Genomic DNA, 19,760 nt, shown 5'->3' with positions numbered 1-19,760 from the left:
ACTGTGAATTATACTGTCTTTATGTATCTGTATTGTCTAGACACCCCCCCCCCCCCTTTTTTCCTTTTTTTTTTTCTTCTCTTTTCAAAATCGTTCATGGCAAGGCAATGGCATTATGTTCATAATGTAATGTAATATTCAAACTGTTCAATAAAAAGTTTGTCACATATCATTACTATTTATTGTTTTTTGCTCATTTTATGTGACTGTAACTCTCTGGTTCAGGGGGCAGGGGGTTGTTCTAAAAGGGGGGAAAAATGGGTGAATTGTACCTTTTCTGATTGAATATGTATTATGTCCTGAAAACCCAATAAAGATATATATGAAAAAAAAAAAAAAACAGAACTCTCTCAAACAGCATCAGCCCAACACAGCAAACTCTAGTTACAAAACTGCTTTACTCTCTCTCTATGGAACAACATTCACAGACTGACTTAAGATGGATTAGTCTCCAGCATTATTCACCAAGGCTGCAAGAGGGACACAAAAAAGCAGATAAGTGTGTATGCTGTGAACTCTAACCCCACAGGGCAGGTCCTGATCCACAGCACAGCCCCTCCTCCATGACCTATTACACAGAGAAGCCCATGTTCTTTACAATGTGAACTTGGGATGCTTTCTAAGTTTCTATGGGTTTTTTTTTACCTGGAAAGGCTGTTATCTTCATGAACTGAACATGGTGTTCACTCTTTGTCCCAGACACACTTTTAATCATACATAGGTACTCATTGACACACATAGATTATCAGTTGTAAAGGTAGAGAGATATGCATTTTTCTTCTGCAATAACATCTATCTTGGTGGGATAAACAAATATTATGCAACACCCTAGTACCTCCCACCATCCACAGCTTTACCTGTATAATCCAAGACCTCCCTGATCATTCAAACCTATTCATTATAGCTACTCCACCTCCCTCCATGCCTCCTACTTTTCACCAGGGGTTAGTAGGTCACTAAGTGCATGACCCAACTCCCACCACTACCCTCGTGGTGTTCTGCTAACTCAAACATTTCACCAGCAGCAGTGAGTCTAATAATACTGTTCACCATCCCACAGTCGGCCAACAAGATGAATTCGCAATTTCAATCACCCCAAATATCCAGCCATTTTTGTGGGGGGGAGGGTTTATACGGGGCCAGGTCACAGAGGCAGCAGGTTAAGTAAGGTAGTTCAAATGTCCCTCACACTAGGGGGTTCCTGAGGCACTCCCCAGCCAGATGATATATATATTCTCTCCAGTGAGTCCTGGGTCTACCCCAGCATCGCCTACCGGTTGGATGAGGATGGAAAACCTCTAAAGCAGGGGTGTCAAACTCTGGCCAGCGGGCCAAATTTGGCGTGTAATTTTATTTGGTCCGCGAGGCAATACCAAATTATTATCTTATTATTGTACTATAAAAGCTGACCCGCCGGTATTACACAGCGCATTTACAGCTAATACTACAAATCCCACAATGCCCTGCTGTTGTTTTGGCGCGTCAATCAGGACAGGACCCAGAAACGCTCTCCTCTGTGACAGTCGTCATAGCAACCTCAAGCTAGAGCTTTCTCCGAGCTACCCCTTCCCAAAAATGGCGAAAAGAAATGCAGAATTTATTAACCTGTTGAAAAAGTTTATTTTGATATTTAAATCAGAAGGATGCAAATAAAAGAAGAGGCATACGATTTTTATTTATTTTTTATTTAATAAATTAATGACATTGATGTGTTTTTTATTTGAAATTTGATTTTGCATGTCTGCACTATTTAGTTATATATTGTATGTTTATAAGTGTTGCCTGTTCCATATTTAATGTTAAAGCAAAACATGTTTGGTATATATTAAAAGGTTTATTTGTTCAATGTTGGCCCGCGATTTTATTCAAGTTTTACATTTTGGCCCATTGTGTATTTGAGTTTGACACCAATGGTCTAAAGGAAGACTCCCTGATTATTGACCCAATTATTTGGCTCTTTTCGATGCACCGGAGCAGTGGCAATTCCTCACCCTCTCTAAGGGTGAGCCCAGCCACCATACAGAGAAAACTTATTCCAGCCACTTGTATCCACAATTTAATTGACCTCACGCAACCCTAGAAAATTTAGAAGCTGGTCCACTGTTTCTCAAGCAGGATGGAATATGCTAAACTCTAGATCCAAGAGGAGAAATGCAGTAAGTGTGAGCCTCATTTTCCAACACCGTGACATAAGCTTACCAGGGAGGTTGAGCAGTGTAATTCCCTGATGAAGCACACCCTGAAGTCCCCCTTTTTAAACATGGAAACCACAACCTTGGTCTGCCATTCTGCAAACACTGTCCCCCATGTGACAAGAGGACAGCACAGAAATGTCCAAAGTCTTCAGCATCTCAGTGCAAAAAAAAAAAAAACTTAATATTTCATCTATTTTCATGTAGAAGCTATTAAATGTTTCTAGGTGGTGTAGAAATTTGGAAGGTTGGTGTTACAAGGATATTTTATTTGATAAACTTGATTAGACATTTGTGTTCTTTATTAAAACTGTGAATAAAAGTTGTTTAAAGTTGTTTAAAAGTACTAAAGTAATGTTTAATGTGACTGAAGGATTTATTGATTTTGAAAAATGTAAAATGCACAAACTTTAACACACCTTGTGTTGCGTGGCGTCCTGCTCCTGCTCCTGCTTCTGTCCTTCAGGGTTTTTGTCCCCCGCAGACTGACCAGGGCCAGACAAGCTCTGCTCTGAACAATACACATATTGAGTGGGGTACCTGAAACACAGACAGAGAAAACACACGTCAACACAATGCAAAATCATCGTGATCATACAAGCGAAACATGTAACTAAATGTAAACGGTAATCTATGCCAGTTACTACAAGTAGTTGCGAAAATGTGATGATTAAAACACTGCATCAAATTGTTGCTATTTCCACACCATGTTATGAGTTTAACATAAAGATTATAAGTTCAAAGGCACCCTGGCTTACAGCATACTGTGCTGCTGAATTAAAAGCATGCTGAGGCTCTGCTACATCACATCCTACACAGCCGGAGCACTTCCTTCCCTCGGAGGGGAGGGGGGAGGGGGGAGGGGGGAGGGAGCTCTGTAGGCACCAGCAATTAAAATACTGTGAGTGCAGGAGAGCAAAGGAGGCTGACTTTGCATGAAGAAAAACAGAGATGGGCCTACACAAAAGGAGAGAGATAAACCCAAAGGACTGACAGTAAAATCTAGAGAGGCAGAGAGCAAGACAAAAGCAGAAAGAGAATAATCATGTATAAATAACCAGTGTAAACAGAGTTACACTCTTGGTATTTGTGTGTTTTTGCAAACAGCTCAAGGCAAACTGCAGCATTCTTTGAATCAGACTTCTCTAACCAGTCCTCCTTATTACTTTGCCTCTGTCTCATTTCTGTGCAACTTTTACAAGTTTAATTTTAGCTTCCGTATATTTTCACACCTAGTGCCTGTTTTCCTGTTTACTCAGTTATGTTAAAATACTTCCAAGGCTACCAATAATGGGCAGTACAGAACGGCAGCACACCTGCTGTGTGTTAAAGGCTACAACAGGGCCGACATGAAGAGAGACTAACAAACTAACCTACAGTACAGGCCACATGTTTGGACACACCCATCTCATTCAATGCGTTTTTCTTTATTTTCATTACTATTTACATTGTAGATTCTCACTGAAGGCATCAAAACTATGAATGAACACATATGGAATTATGTACTTAACAAAAAAGTGTGAAATAACTGAAAACATGTCTTGTATTTTAGATTCCTCAAAGTAGCCACCCTTTGCTTACTAGAATATAAGACATGTTTTCAGTTATTTCACACTTTTTTGTTAAGTACATAATTCCACATGTGTTCATTAATAGTTTTGATGAATTTACAATGTCAATAGTCATGAAAATAAAGGAAAAACATTGAATGAGAAGGTGTGTCCAAACTTTTGGCCTGTACTGTACATTATCTCTGCCAGACAACAGGGCTACTGAAAAAGCATGGGCATCTTCTTAATACAGGACTGCTATTGTAATATGCACATTAATGGTCCTGATGACAAAGTGCAAGATAAAAAGAAATGGAAAGGATAAGAAGCAATGAGTAACAAGTGAGGAGAAACAGATGGCGCTCTATCAGTGAAGTTAAAATGAGGTGAAGAATACATCAAGGGGAGAGTGAAGCTGACAAGAGGTCTGTCCTAACATGTTACCTCAATTATGACATTAGTAGGGTTTTCCTATAACCCAACTCAAAAAAAAAATATCTATGCTTAAATTCTTTGAAGTGTAATAACTTGGTGAGCTAACCAAGCGGCAACCTCTGAGGATGAAAAATGAAGCCAACATCAAAGTGCCAGAAAATGCAGTTCCACAAATGGCCACTTGAGGCTGGCTGCAACGCAACTTATTACCACTTCTGGCTCCAAAAATTCAAGATGGCAATGCTCAAAATGCCCCCAAAAACTGTAGGCTTTAACACGGTAGCCTACAAACAAATTGGTTATCGCATGTTGGCTACATCTATTAAACATTAAATTACTTTATCAGTGTTAATGCAGATCAAAGTTAGAGCGGTTATAGGGAAGCAGAGGTAGGGGTGTGCCATATTGTATCGTTCACAATAATATCGGTATATTTTTTTTATGGTTAAAAAAAATGCATATCATGATATTGGCAACGTTCCTACTTCTTGATGTAGTGGTTAAAGTTGTTTTAATCACAAAAAGCTACATACTCCCTTTCGCTAAATACATGCCGCTTTCAAAATAAGAGCACAGTGTGTTAACGGAATCCACCACAGAATTTACAAGAAGACTGTCAAAATAAGATGCCTTAAATAAAACATACAAGAACCTTTATTGTCCTTTACAGAATTTCATTAAAATATGCCCCCGCAACCCCTAAATGGTTATTTTTATTATTTGCTTATACTCAAGAGTCAAGAGTATTTTTTTTGTATTTGGCAACTGTTGAGATTTGCACTTCAAACTACATTTTAGATTTTTATTTATTTATACAGACTAAAAAATTTTTTATTTTCTATATCTTTTTAAGTATTTCCTAATATCGTCAAGAATATTTGTTATCGCAAAATTAGCCCGCAATATCGTGATATTCTTTTAGGGCCATATCGCCCAGCCCTAAGCAGAGGTGCACTGTACATTTGTTTAAACCTGGTGGCATGTATACATTATGGAAATACTAATGCAAAAATCTAACTCTGAGCATGACAACATTACTTTGCATCAGTGTTGGCACAAAGATGCAGAGCTCGGATACGAACACCATGTGATTCCGAAACTGGAGCAGTTCCCCTTGAGCAGTCAAATATCAATGTCGAGAGAGAGCAGGACACATGGACAGTCATGTTAGCACCCTGTCAGCCTGTCTGTCTGTCCGTCAGGAGGAGGGAGATGAGCAGTGAGCTCACACACTCACAATCACACAGAAACAACCATCTGTGCAAGTCAGAGTCCTGTCACTCAAAGAGCCTCTCCATCTGTGTTCTGTTCATTAATATCGGAGCTGATTGAATGACAAGTGAAAAGATGACAAGAAGATCCAGCTGAGACTTAATTTGTAAGAGGATCTTATGAAGGATGCGCTGTATACACTATCAGATTTATTAAAAAAAAGACAACTCAGAAAGATAAACATTGAAGCTACTTCTACTCAAGTAGACACACAATTTAGCAAATATATTTGAGTTTTCAGACAAGAGTTTTGACTCATTTCTGAAAATACAACATGTAGTCTGAATAGGGTTGTCACGATATTAAAATGTTCAACTCAATACCGATACTCAGGAAAATATTCGATACTCGATACCATTTTCGATACCACAAGGATAAAAACAAAGACCCCAAAATTTAACAGAAATATTGTTATTAACAAGAAAAATGCAACATGTAAAGACAGAACCACAGGTTAAATATTTACAATAAAAAACAGTTGTGCAAATAGAAACTGCAACTATGATAACAAGCTTCAGATACTCGATACTTTTGAAAATGAGTATTGTATCCAGATACAACATTTTAGTATTGATACTTTTTTGAGTATCGATACTTTTGACAACCCTGAGTCTGACTAGGTTGCAGTGAAGATGATGAACTTTATATCTCTTCCTTCTCGGTGATGGATTCATCTCTGAATGTTGAAGATACGTGCAAAATGTCACGTCTTCCTCTGGACAGCTGATTCCAACAGCAGGACATGACATTTACCGTGGTTGTTTTGGATCCCTGTTGATGAACAGCACCTCGTAACATACACTATCCCAAAAAGGGCTGGGGAGGCCAATTTAAGAGCAGCACAGTGTACAGATACTATGGAGCAAATATGAACCACGGGCTAATATAGGCTCCTGGCTATACTTAGATCCATAGCTTTAAACTATGCTGTCCCACGTTTCAAATGTCTCCTGCGTCACCCTCCACCCTCAACCACTAAATCATCCACGGATGTACAGGAGAGACATGTCCCACATACCTTATTGAAGATGACATAAACAAAATTATGCAACCGGCTGCTGTACCATTTACAGCAAATGATAAGGACAACATGCAGTCCCTGTACAGCAAAAGAAAGATATGATTCATATCTATATTTTGTGATTATTTGACCTCAAATTGAATATTCCATTCCATGAAAATGTATCCTCTCTACTTCGTAACTCAGTTACTGGGTATTGACTATCAGGGTAGACTAAAACAAGTTATAAACCCTCTAATTATGTGTTTATTCTAGTCAGAGCTACAAAATCATGTCAGACAGACAACACACCTCGACATTATAAAAGCCTACAGATGTATTTTACAGAATGACATTGATGTATAAGAAAAGCCATGACACTTATATGGAGGAACTTGGGTGATTGCACTGAAAAGCAGATCAAATTAAATTAAAAAGGTGGGGCGATCCTGGTGGCACACCTGGTAGAGCGCGTACCACAGAGGCCCAGTCCTCGTAAGCGGGCGGCCCGGGTTCGAATCCAGCTCGGGGCCCTTTCCCGCATGTCTTCCCCTCTGTCTCCCCCTTTCACTCTCAATATCTCTACTGTCAATAAAGCTACAAAATGCCCAAAAAATATCTTTAAAAAAAAAAAATTTAATTAAAAAGGCAACAAATGCACCTCTGAGCGTCCTTACAATCTCTCTCGTAAAACACAGTATCTCAGACTTTAACTCTGTGAGCTGGGTAAAACCTAAAGTTGTGCAGAAATTATTCATACCTTGGCCTTCCTGCACATGTATACATATCCCGAGACAGGCAGACAGAGAAGAGATAGAGAAGAAGTTTGGAAAGAGTTTGTAATTAAACCAAGCGTGGTAGAGAGACAGTCGAGTCAAGTCAATGCTAAAGAACAGAGATATACTGTAAGTCTTAAGTGTGATTATAGGGCAGGGCAGTCACAATCTTTGACTGTGCATATCATTATTCATATATTTAAAAAAAAATCCTTGCACATAATCCAGGCCCTTTTTTTTATTGCATTTTAACCAAATAAGCTCCCACATGCTAGATGTCTGTCGTTGGAAGGCGTTTTAAGGAAAGCACTGTTAATATTGCTCTCCTTTGAGTGTTTGCATTTTCTGTTTACTCAAAGCCTTCAGGATATCACTATTGGCCTCTCCGTACAGGATGCAATGAAGCCTTGAAATTGCTTTACAAATTTTCCAAAAGTCTCATATGCTCTTCTGAGTGGTTAAATGTTTATTCAAGGCCTCTTTGTTCCTGCATATTCTCTGAGTCAAACAGTGGCTGTATCACTGTCTAGTTTCACAGTCTGGTTTCAGATAAGAAGCCTTTAAAATGTTCTCCAACAGCCACTTAACTGCACATATAATTCACCTAATTTAAAAAAAGCTGCCAAATCTTATCCTAAATGTGTATTTGCAGTTGCTGTTATTATTATCCAACAGTCAACATTTACATAATAGTATTATTTCATTATTGACCTATTTATGTTCCCACTTTTGCCTGTTATCGCTTTTGAAAAGACGTTCAATCACTCAGATAGGACAGGACTTGGGTAAACACACCTGGGGGACAAATAGATCTCATAGCACAGTGCAGGTTTAACCCGTCACAGAGTAAATAACCCTGTATAAACTTCCGGGATGATAGATGCAAATATCCCCAATTTTGCAATGTGATTAAATGAGCCAATGTTTTACTGGAAACTGTCACAGAACCTTATCTAAACAATAAAAATTCAAATACAGCGATTAAAGCATGCGGAGCTATTAAAGACCACAAATGCCCTGTATTTGCTGAACTAGATGTAAAACCAAGCTCAACTGTGGAACAATGTTGTGCCCCGCCCCCACTCAGCGTCATCTCCATGAGTGAACAGAAAGGCCTGAGTGTTGACATTCCTTCTGCAGAGGAAAAAAAAGTTAAGCCGAAAGGGAAAAAAAAAGGTGAAGAAGGGGCCGATCTGCTACGTGGGTGTGCAGTGACCTACTTTTTTTCATTCAGATAGTTATGCAACAGTGGGAGGGGGAACGTATGACCCACATATGTAGAATAATGCCACCACCGAAAAAGTTAAATGTTCAAGTGTGTCATTAGCGTTACATAGTAGTAGTGGGTCAATGCCAAGCTAATGAAGGAAGAGCCTGAGGCAAAACTAATGAGTCAGCACTGCAAATACACTCTTCCTCATTCTCTCTCTATCCCCGTTTCCTGTCCCACTTCAGAAGCACCTGGGGGGTTTAAAAGAAGTCTTCCAGCCTTTTATGCTCATCTCTTCGTTATTAATTGTTGAATGTTTTTTGTAATTTTTTTTTTTTTTTTTTTTTTTCAAACGTGAATCACTTTATTTGTGCTCTCATATCTCTTCACGTTCAAGGAAAACTTCTAAAAATGCAAAAACGTTGCATTAGCAAATGTAAGATACAAGTGAAAACACAAAAAATGCATAACTCTGAACTAGGCCTGGGCGATATGGCCCTAAAAGAATATCAAGATATTTCAGGCTATTTTTGCGATAACGATATTCTTGACGATATTACGAAATACTCGGGGGCATATTTTAATGACATTTTAAAAAAGGAAAATAAAGGTTCTTGTATGTTTTATTTAAGGCATCTTATTTTGACAGTCTTCTTGTAAGTTCTGTGGTCTGTTAACACACTGTGCTCTTATTTTGAAAGCTGCATGTGTTTAGCGACAGAGAGTAAGTAGCTTTTTGTGATTAAAACAACTTTAATTGTTAGCTAATGTTAACCTTACGCCACTACATCAAGAAGTAGGAATATTGCCAATATCATGATATGCATTTTTTTTAACCAAAAAAAAATATACCGATATTATCGTGAACGATACGATATGGCACACCCCTACTCTGAACTCTAAGCTTTGATTTACAGAATTAGAAACGGGGGCCCATTTAGATAGTTCAATTAAATTTGCAGTAATATTTGTGGCTGGTGAGTAAATAATTCATGCTAGCAAGGTTTGATACAGTAAGCTGGTTTTGCTCCAATTATTACTCTTGTATTTCTATGTGTTTTATAATTGTTATTGCAACTTTAAGTTTATCCAACTTAATTCTCAGCTCTTTGCCTTTTTTTTTATATTGGTGAAATGACGTAACAAACAAGGTGACATGAGAGATGTTTTTTGTAATATTCAAGTAAGTACGGAAAAGGTATTCAGAAACATGAGAGTTCACAGAATTCAAAGAGCACCTTTAGAGTTGTGATGAAGTCAGCCAAAGGATTAGAAAGCATTTTAGACAAACAAATATGATGTTTGCATTCAATACGTTTTTTTTCTATCTAGTTTTGAGCATTTTAATATTTTCTGAAGCATAACGAAAACACAGAGGTGGAAAGTCAGACTTTGTATGGTTAAAGGATATGGAATATCATTGGAAAAATGTTATACAAAAAATAAAAACAAAGCTGTAGAACTTGACAAGTGGTCTACACTTCTTCCTATTACTTGGGACATGAAATAAAGTCAGAATCATCTCTATTGGCCAGGTACGTGTGGGCATACTAGGAATTTGACTCTGGTTTGTCTCTCTCTCTTGTCCAAAAATACAAATATTAAATAATATACATAGTAGAAAATTCATTAGAAAAAAATATATACAAGGTCAGGTTGGTGAAAAATATGCACAGGTATATACACAAATAAATATTTATAAAGTGTCTTTTTACAGGCACAGTGGTACTGAGGGTTACTGTTTATAACCTTATTGTCTGTATTTATTTGGGCTATATAATTTTGTTTACTGTGATTCTGATAAATTTCAGCAGATAATTGTATATTTATTCTTGTTTGTTTTGTTTATATTCCATTTTATTTCATAAGAATTGTTTTTATTATTACTATACATCTTTTTGGTTTTTTAAACATGTTTGAATTAAGAAGGATTTTTCTGGGATTGTGTTTGATGCAATGAAAATAAAGATATTTTTATATATACACTACTGGTCAAAAATTTTAGAACACACCAACTTTTCCAGAATTTAATTGAAAATGATGCAGTTTAATGTCTCAGTCTACTCTGAAATGAATGCACATTTGCAACATTCTTTATTGAGCATGATAGTGTTTTGAAAGTAAAAAAAAAAAGATTCAAAATCACATTTTATGTTGGACTAAAGGACTAAAAAAAGACACAAAATGACTAAAAAAAGACATGAAAAGAATTCAAAAATGGACAAAATAGCCCAAGACTCCATAGAGTTAAGTTGTTAACCCATTTCTTGTTCCCTGAAAAAGGCCTACTTATATAATTCTGAAATGTACATTATTTTTCAGTTTTGGTTAACCTTACCTTTTTTTATTTACCTCTGGCAGTTCACCACTTAGCTTTGTACCCTTTCTAGCTGTTCATTTGACTTGAACTGCTTGAATTTAAAATAAAAAACTGGAAAAATTGGGATGTTCTAAAACTTTTGACCGGTAGTGTAGATAAAACTCTTTACTCTTTTGATACAGCTGGGCAGAGATGCACAGGGACACACTGGCTGAAAGTCCCTATGATACCTCTGTCTCTGCTGGATCCAAACAGCTAAATCCCCTGATATTTCCTGTTGGCTTTAGGACCATTCAGTACCAGGAGACATGGTATAAATCAGCTATGCCAACCGACTGGGTTGACACAGAGCAGACAAAACTGTAGACACAACAGGCTGAGGACAGATTCATCTGCCAGCAACGAGTCAAATATTCTCACCAGCTGCATGGCATGCAAACTGTGCCATGGTCTCTCAGGCACAAGGTTTTTTTCTGGGGAAAGTTTTCAGAGGCATCTAGCATGCAAACATGTGTGAAGTTCAGCGTATCGCACACAGTCATCTTGGTTCCTGCTTTATAGTAATTTTTTCTTCCCATGACTGACTATTTACCGTTTGTCAATGAAAGAGCAGAGTGACAAACCTCTCTTAACCTAAACTAATCACTTATCCTTCTCATAGCATGACACAGCAACACACATAGTATATATATAACCTGGGCTATGGTGGATTAACTGCTGACTTTCTCTCTCCTGGCCTAAATCTCAGGCCGGCTTCTCACACACAAACACAGCCTTTAACTAACTGACAGCTCGTGATGGACACTAAGTCCTCAGCCTTAATTGTCTTACGTGAAAAAAAGTCCAACTGTGTCACTGTGTCAACTGCTTAGACTGAAGAAAAAACACTGTAGTCACTGGGTTTATGTTGCTATTGTCTTATAATATTATTCATATTACTTCTTTAATGTAATAGAATTTTTCATAAAATTATGTTCACTTATCCAAAGTTTGCATCCAGCTCAAATTGTCCATGGACCATGGTGCTTAGCTCACCTCATGGCACCTTATGTATCCCACAAGTTAATTGATTTAATTTGACACATTTATGGATTTTAGGGTAAATGTATGGATTATGTCTGCATAGGACATTTTACTCTTATTTTTATACTTTCCCATGAATTCCTGATAATTCCTATGGAATGTTTCTGCCTTAAATATTCCTGGAATTTTGCAGGAAATCTGCAGCTGCAATGTCTGTCTTCTGTCTTTCCAAAGATAGAGGGTCTTGTGATGTTTTTCACTGAAGTACTGATAATTCTTGATGTATGGTGTGAGGTGCTGGGAGATGGTTTAATGTGAGAGAGGCACATGGAGAACAGCATGGCGATGGAGTGAATTCCTTATAAACTGATCTGTCAACTCACAAAGCTGAATCACATGCTTGGTGAGAGCATACACACACACACACACACCCAATAAAAGGCCGGATAAATCCAGCGGTTTAAACGCTTTATAATAAGGTCCTTAATAACCATTAATTAACAAGTAATAAGGCATTGTTCTCGCTTTAGATCCGGTAAGAACTTATAATAGATGAGTAATAAAGTATATTTTAATATCAATAAGCAAACAAAATAAGATTGATAAAGGCATGGCAAAGACATAATAGGTGGGTCATGGGTGTTTGTAATGCCATTATTAACACTTATATAAGCTTATACACACACAATAATGTTAATAAGCATCTTGTAAGGACTTACAAAGGCCTTATTACTTGTTAATTAATGGTTATTACAAGGACCTTAATATAAAGCGTTACCAAAAGAGATAAAATGGTAGATAAGGAGAAAAATCAGAGAATCCATGCTCCACGTGGGCAGAGGGGGATTGTGGGGCAGGGAGGTGTGCCAGGGTCTGCCTGTAAAAGTAGGGCAGCGCATCTGCCAGGCAGACAAAAACATGTCGTCACTGGTTGGAGGAAAAGTGGGGGGCAGAGCCTAAAAGCCCCGGCTGAGAGGACTGAGCCTGTTTGCATGTGCGTTCTAATTTTTCTCTACATCGAAGCATGGAATAATGTCGAGCAGCAGTTTGTTTCAAAGCCTGCTGATCCTCCATAATCCTTTACACTGGTGCATCCTCAGGCCAGCCAGGACATAGTGGCTGAACTGGTGAATAGCTAACTCTTACTTGCTCACATAAACACACGTTTTAAACAGACCCCATCACATAACCCATGGTACATTTGCTAACCAAAAAGACACACCGAGTTCAGCTCAGGTCCCCAGAGGCTTTCCTCGTGACTGGTTACGAGGTTATTTTCTTTGGGAGGAAATTTAGGACATGAAGAATTTTTATTCAAATTGTAATCTCAAATGTCCCCTGGTATATCCTGTCGTGAATTCTTTCACACAAGGAGAAATTGTGGCTGTGTGTTTTATTTATTCTCTTGTAATGAAAACTTGCAAAGGCATCCCGGGGCATGACAAGGCTTTTTTTTTTTGGACCGTGACGGCTCTGCCTTATGCCTGAAATTAAAATGCACACTCAAGGAAACTCAAATTCAAAACAAAGATTTACTACCTTGCTGCTACAGATACATGAGCCCCAAGGCTTAGCATTGCTGCTCTATTCTCTAATCATCTTTTAAACTAAACAATCAAAGCACCTCAGAAAAAGTTTTTTTTTTTAATTTCTGTCATTTAAGGTTGTTCTTATCCCGCTTATATCTGTTCAAGTGTTCATTTCTCTGAAAAATGTGGTTTTAATTCATTATTTGAGGCTATAAAAAGGTGTGACATCATGACTGATATTGTGACAGATCAATAAAGCTGCTCCACCACCCGATCACTACTGCACAGACTTTGACTACCAAGGATATCCCCATTATTAACTGGACCCTACCACTGTGGTGCATTTGTTATCCAAAGACAGTTCAGCTCAGGTCCCCAGAGGCTTGGCTCGTGACTGGCTACAAGGTTATGTTTATTGTGAGGACATGAGGGAATTTTTTCTGAAAAATAATTTTCTAAAATGCCCTGTCTTTTCCCCTGGTATATCCTGTCGTGAATGCTTTCAAAACAAGGAGAAATTGTGGCTCTGTGTGTTTTATTTATTCTCTTCTTATGAAAACTCACAAAGCCAGCCCGGGGCATGACAAGGCTTGCTTTGGACAGCAGTGTAGGTCTGCACCCTCCATGTTAACATGCAACAAACTAAACAATCAAAGCACATGTCAAATACTTTTCTTTTTTTTTTTTAAAAGTCCCTTTCTGTCATTTTAGGTAGTTCTTATCATGTTTTTGCATGATTTAGTGTTCATATTTCTGATATACGTGGCTAAAATTTGTAATTTTAGGCTATAATAGTATATAATGATAGTATGATATCATGATTGATATCTGTGTTTGACTTGCGATTGGTTGGGGCAGGACCTTGATTAAGGGACTCCACCGCCTGATCATCTTTACATACAGTCCTATGGGTTGGAGTGGCAGGCTCATTTCCATAAGTGCTATAATGATGTGTGCTGACTTGCCGTATTGGAAAAATAGATGTATGCCCAGTGCACTTTATCTCCTCCGATAAATCATGACCCAGGCCTGTTCCTGGAAAACAGTATCTGGGTCTGTACTTTTCAGAGCAGAAAATGAGTCCTAACTGGCCCAAAACTCTCAGAGTGATTCTTTTTTTGGTCCGGCTTTTGGCCTGAGGAGTACTAGCATCATACGTTCTTCATCTTTCAGCCAGGTGAAAAGTGATAGGACAAACATGAATGCACAGAACCCAGAAAATGTGAAGCAATCTTTGATTTAAAAGCCAAAGAAAATACATTTAACTGACATTTAAGTTTTAAAAAATCTATGATTGAGCTCAAAGTTGCAAGTTCAGTCATAATGAGGGAGATATGACCATAATGTTTTACATGTGCTTAAACTCCTATCTATTTCCTTGGAGAGAAAACAATGGATCCAGATGTGCTTTGATCAGGGAGGTTCTCAGTCTTTATCTCAAACAGGGGGCCTCTCTTAAATAATGCTGGTGACAGTATACAAGCTTAACATATCAATCAATCCATATGCATTTAAAATAATCGGTGATGATATATTAGCTTGAATTACTAAAGCTCTGTTTAAGCAATGGAACAGCAAAGTGCCTATATGAACAGAAGTCACACTTTCAGTTCAGAAGAACCTGATGGTTAGCTTTCTTATTATTCCTGTAAATGTCATGCTAATAAACACACTGGCAAGGGCCCAGTAGTTCCTGGAAGAACATCACCACTTCATCCTGTTTCTCCTGAGGCAGGTAATCACAGTTTGATCAAACATATAATACAACGATAGGCCACATACCCTTATAATTGACACTACTTTCAGCTATTTGTAAAGCCTGTTTGCCTCCCAGATCTAAAAGGATCCTTCTTGGACTAAACCGGCTCTGTGACGCATGTCGTATATCTTCCAAAATGTACACAGGAGCTTTTTTTTTCTAGGATGTAGTGTGAATGAATAGACACACCTCTATTTGGAAGCTCGCCTGAGTAGTAGGCCAAGTCACCTGGTGGAAAAAAAAAAGTCTAACATGCCTGAGGCCTGCTAACATTAAGGACATTTTCATTCAGAGCCACAGCTGAACAGATAGAGGCCTGTGTGTTGTCCATGAAAATCACTGATGCAACTATTCTGATAGTATCATCTAAACCTCAGCTATATATACAGACTTATCTATACTGTTAAATGAAAGTCTTGAGACATGACTGGCAGAGAGGGTTTGAGCACACCATGAATAAACTGTCTTGTAAATGCAAAAACTGATGGAGCAAAAAAAGATTTGTGTTCCCTCTAGCTGCTGATGAAAGAAGATGAAAGCGTTTATGTGTCATACAAACCGATGGCATAAAACAAAGTGCATTGTGTTTAAATTAACTTTATAAACATATATATACACATATGAATGCAGAATCTGTAGCTTGAGGGACAAGATTTTGGTATCAGAAGCGTTCTGATTTCCACTTTTAATTCATTTGTTGTAGTATGAGTAGTATCGACCAATCACGACGCTAGGGCTTTGGATGAACACAGCTTAACACTATGCATAAGATGTCTACTTTCGTCTGATGACAATTTAACTTATTATTTGCTTTTCAAAAAATGTATCTGCATTGATACGTAGATAGGGATGAGCCGAAAAGCCGTCTAGACCAGAAATATCCACAAAAAGTATCGATGATTTTGTAATCGGACTGTAAAGATTCAAGCATTCTTCTCAGAGATAATTAAAATGTATTAATGCAAGTTTCTGGTCATACAACAAAGCAATTCTATCATCTGGCTTTAAAATCATCATCATGAAAGAGGTGAAATCTTTTTTTATATATATATATATATATACCAGTCTGTGCTGCATAATACTGTATCATCAATGAATTAAATGCACATCTTTTCTCTGATACTGACAAAAGAGCCACAGTCACAGTATGGTGGCAACAGTGAAGCAGCGCTCCCAGTCAGACAGGGATCAAAGAGGCTTGGGAATCTGACATCAGGGACTTCGGCCCGGGACAATGAGACCGAAGGACGCAGCCATGTGATATAATGTAATTTGATAGGAAAAGCCACTTTGCCAGTGTGCAATAGAAAGGGAGGGTGTGGAGACAACAATACACGTGCTTGCTTGGTCGATGTATGCATCGTCAGGCACAGCAGGGGAACAAAAACTCATCAAACATTCACCTCAGTACACAGTGTTCTCATGTGCTGCAGCGTGGTAAAACATTTACATTAACCATACGTACTCCAATGCAAACAGTGGCCTTCTATGGAGCAAGTAATCAGTGTTTTTTTAAAAACGAGACACTGGAAACCCACAGGAATACTGTGATTTTAGGGGTTTTGAACAACACATTATACTGATACAGTAGTGCGTAAATAATCTGAAACATTGAGCCTATTCCATATTGCCCATTAGACTCCAATGTCCATTACAAATCAAATTACTTTGGCTTGTGAAATAAGATAATGGGATCTTGCGTTCCGCAGGCGAATTGAGGGAGGAGATGCGATGCTAATGGTATGTCTTCCTATGAGAGCTTAAGCTAAACATGCCATTAGTAGCTTTAGTACACAATGTTCTTTCGCCCTGTGTGTCAACAAGGGCCAGGGTATCTTTCTGTACATTGCCCTCACCCTGACAGTTAAAAGATACACATGCACACAGTCACATACTTACTGCATAAAAGCCTAAAAGGCAACAAAGAAAGACAGAGAAAAAGACCACCACACGGAGTACAAGCATGACAGCCGGGGTGGTTGGTAGCTGAGTAAGGTAAACAGTAAAGAGCAGTGAGCCAGAGAGGGGGAGGGGAAGGGAAGAAACCAGAGCATTTTCAAGAGGAGAAAAATAGTGCCTTTCTCTCAGAAGGCAGGAAAAAGCAAATCAATCATTTTAATGCAATAAACTATCAAAAACTCAAAGTGGAGGCAGTATCTGGCTACTAGAAATGTCTTAAGATGCATTAAATAACTTGAGATGGAACATTTTCATGCCTTAAATGTTTTTTGTCATATAGCATGCAATTAAAAACCTGTTGAACCACGTGCACTTTTAATAGCTAAGAAAATATGTTTAGTGTATGCCCACAAAAGTTTTCAAACAGAGAAGAAGGTCGAAGTGAATGCTCAGTTGTCAAATAGTCAAATCAATCAACTCTCTTCCCACAAAGGCAAACACTCACTGTTTGTATGACGCAAGTCTCTACCTATAAGACCAAGCAATCTCCACCCTCAGAATTCATTAACACAGTAAACAAGAATACTCTCTTTCTAACCACTCACAGAGCCTAAGGCTACTGGCCTGCATTCAGCTCTCACTGCAGAGCCTACCTATTCTCAGAAAAACGTTATGGGAGCAGCAGGATTCTACGAAGAAGCTCCTGCTGCCAGAAAATCAAGACAAAAGTGTCTTGATTGAACCTTTTTGCAAAATGGTACAACTCACAAAACACAGAAAGCTTTTCAACGATTCAGGTTTAGCCATAAAAAAGTAAAAGTTTATGACACAAAGTAAACGATATTGACCACCAAAGATCGTGACTGCAATCGAAACAAATTAACTTTCGAGGTTTTATTTATCTCTACTGGATCTGTTGTAATTATTCCTGACTCTGTTCTCACCTGCGTAATCAATCTTGTTGCCGCTTGTTCTCTTATTTGATGTGATAATATCTTTCCAGGCTTTTCTCCGTATTCATAATGTTTATGTCTTACTTGGGCAAGGAGTTTTGTGGTTTCTGTTGTATAAAGTAAGTTGAGTTCTGATTGAAGATATAGTTTTCGATTATGCAAGTCTGGTGAGGGGGAAGTTGAGTATTTTTCATCAATTTCTGCTATTTCCTTTGTAATTTTACTTTCTTTATCTCTGTGTTGTTTATTAATTAAGATGCTCCATGAAATTAACTGTCCTCTCATGTATAAACAAATTAACTTAAACAAACGGTGACGAACCTCTAGATCTGTGAGCTATTAGTGAGTGGTTAGAATAAATTAACAATAAATTAAATAATAAATTAAGTGGCCCAATTAGTGAGATAACCTAGTGTGTAACATTACACCAGCGAGAAATTACAATCATACAAGTCACTAGATGCTTACAACTACATTCTCAGAGGTCATATACAGTACATATTCAGTTGTCAAATGTAAAAACACATTTGGTGTCCTCAGTCCAGTGGTGGTTTAAAAACAGCCTGCAGACATAGATGTTGTTGGTGTTTCAGATTAACAGGTAACTGTCTTAACTGGTGACTCAGTCAAATGAATCATCCTAGTAACTGCAGCAGTTGAAAACACAGAGCAAACATGTAAATTTACTCATAAACACCTTTAATGTTTTAACAATTTTAAAGAAATACTTGGGTTTATAATTTGGTCAGAATATTTACTGAGGCTGAAAAATACCAGTTAACAAAGTCATTCAATAAATGCAATCACCTGTTGTTCTAAACTAGTCATGATCCTGATGGAATACTGTAGAACTTTAATCTGTAGTTGTAATATTTAACTTTTTATTTTGATGCTGCTCACAGTGTTAAATCCATGTTAAAGCTTGCCAACTGGTCAGGATGACTTGGGCAAAACACCACTTCCATTTCCGACATGTGCATGCATATTTTTGATGAAGTTGACTGTAAAAACATCTACACAGTCGCAAGGTTAACAAGTGCATCTTAGGACATGCCGTTTCAAATGAGCTTAGAGAAATATTGTCTGAGTAAACATCGAGCTATCGTTTTTCATTATTAATTTAAAAACAACAATGCACCCAACACAGATCACGTGTCATTGTTTTATACTAAAATTCCAGTCATGACTCTTTTTATTTGTATTTAGACTTTACTGAAAATACTGGGATGACAAAGCAGATATTTTTGTTATTCAGTTATCCAATTGTTGTTGTTTAAGTAAACACAGACAATACTCTCATAAAGTTTGGGCTTTACTTATTGTTCCCTGTGATTCTTTTTGCCACTGTTGTGAGAAGTCAAAACAAACTGCGGCCTAACTAAACGATTTTGTATAAACTGCAGTCTGACTGGATTATGATCAGCACGCATCACGCAATTCATACTCACTTGAGGCATTCTATGTTCACTATCTTTTGGAGAAATCTTTTTGCTACTGGATTTGATATTATTTGATCAGTCAGCCTTCCCGCTAAGAGTTCACCTTAGATACCTTGGTGTACTCAATTCACCTAACCCACAGGTTAGGTCAGGAGTTGGCTCAATCCGACTACTTCACATTTCTCGTGTTCTAAAAATCCACCAGCGGAAAGCAATAACATACAGGGATGCAGCTGGGAGACAGGAAGGCCGGCAGGCAGGAGAGCTCAGTGGGCTCGACAGTCTCCATGGCCAGTGGGCAGAAACAATGGTGAGCTCTGGAGTGCCAGTCCAGCTCTGCCTCCTAAACTAGAGCTGCCAGTCTGAAGTACTGAACACTACTACAACAACAGAAAGATGGACT

General features: G+C 38.0%; 1 protein-coding gene across 3 annotated transcripts in view; it reads right to left on the bottom strand.

Annotated features, from left to right (window-relative positions):
* The window catches only part of suco (SUN domain containing ossification factor), a 56,309-nt gene that overhangs the window by 29,728 nt on the left and 6,821 nt on the right, over window positions 1–19,760 (bottom strand). For all 3 annotated transcript variants that reach the window (XM_059340813.1, XM_059340814.1, XM_059340815.1), the window contains exon 2: window positions 2,612–2,732. In XM_059340813.1, coding sequence (XP_059196796.1) covers window positions 2,612–2,732 — 121 coding nt within the window. The remainder of the gene's footprint in view (window positions 1–2,611; window positions 2,733–19,760) is intronic.

Source organism: Centropristis striata, chromosome 9 (assembly GCF_030273125.1).
Source record: "Centropristis striata isolate RG_2023a ecotype Rhode Island chromosome 9, C.striata_1.0, whole genome shotgun sequence".
NCBI lineage: Eukaryota > Metazoa > Chordata > Actinopteri > Perciformes > Serranidae > Centropristis > Centropristis striata.
The sequence above is the reverse complement of the archived record's forward strand: the minus strand, read 5'-3'. Positions and strand labels throughout refer to the sequence as shown.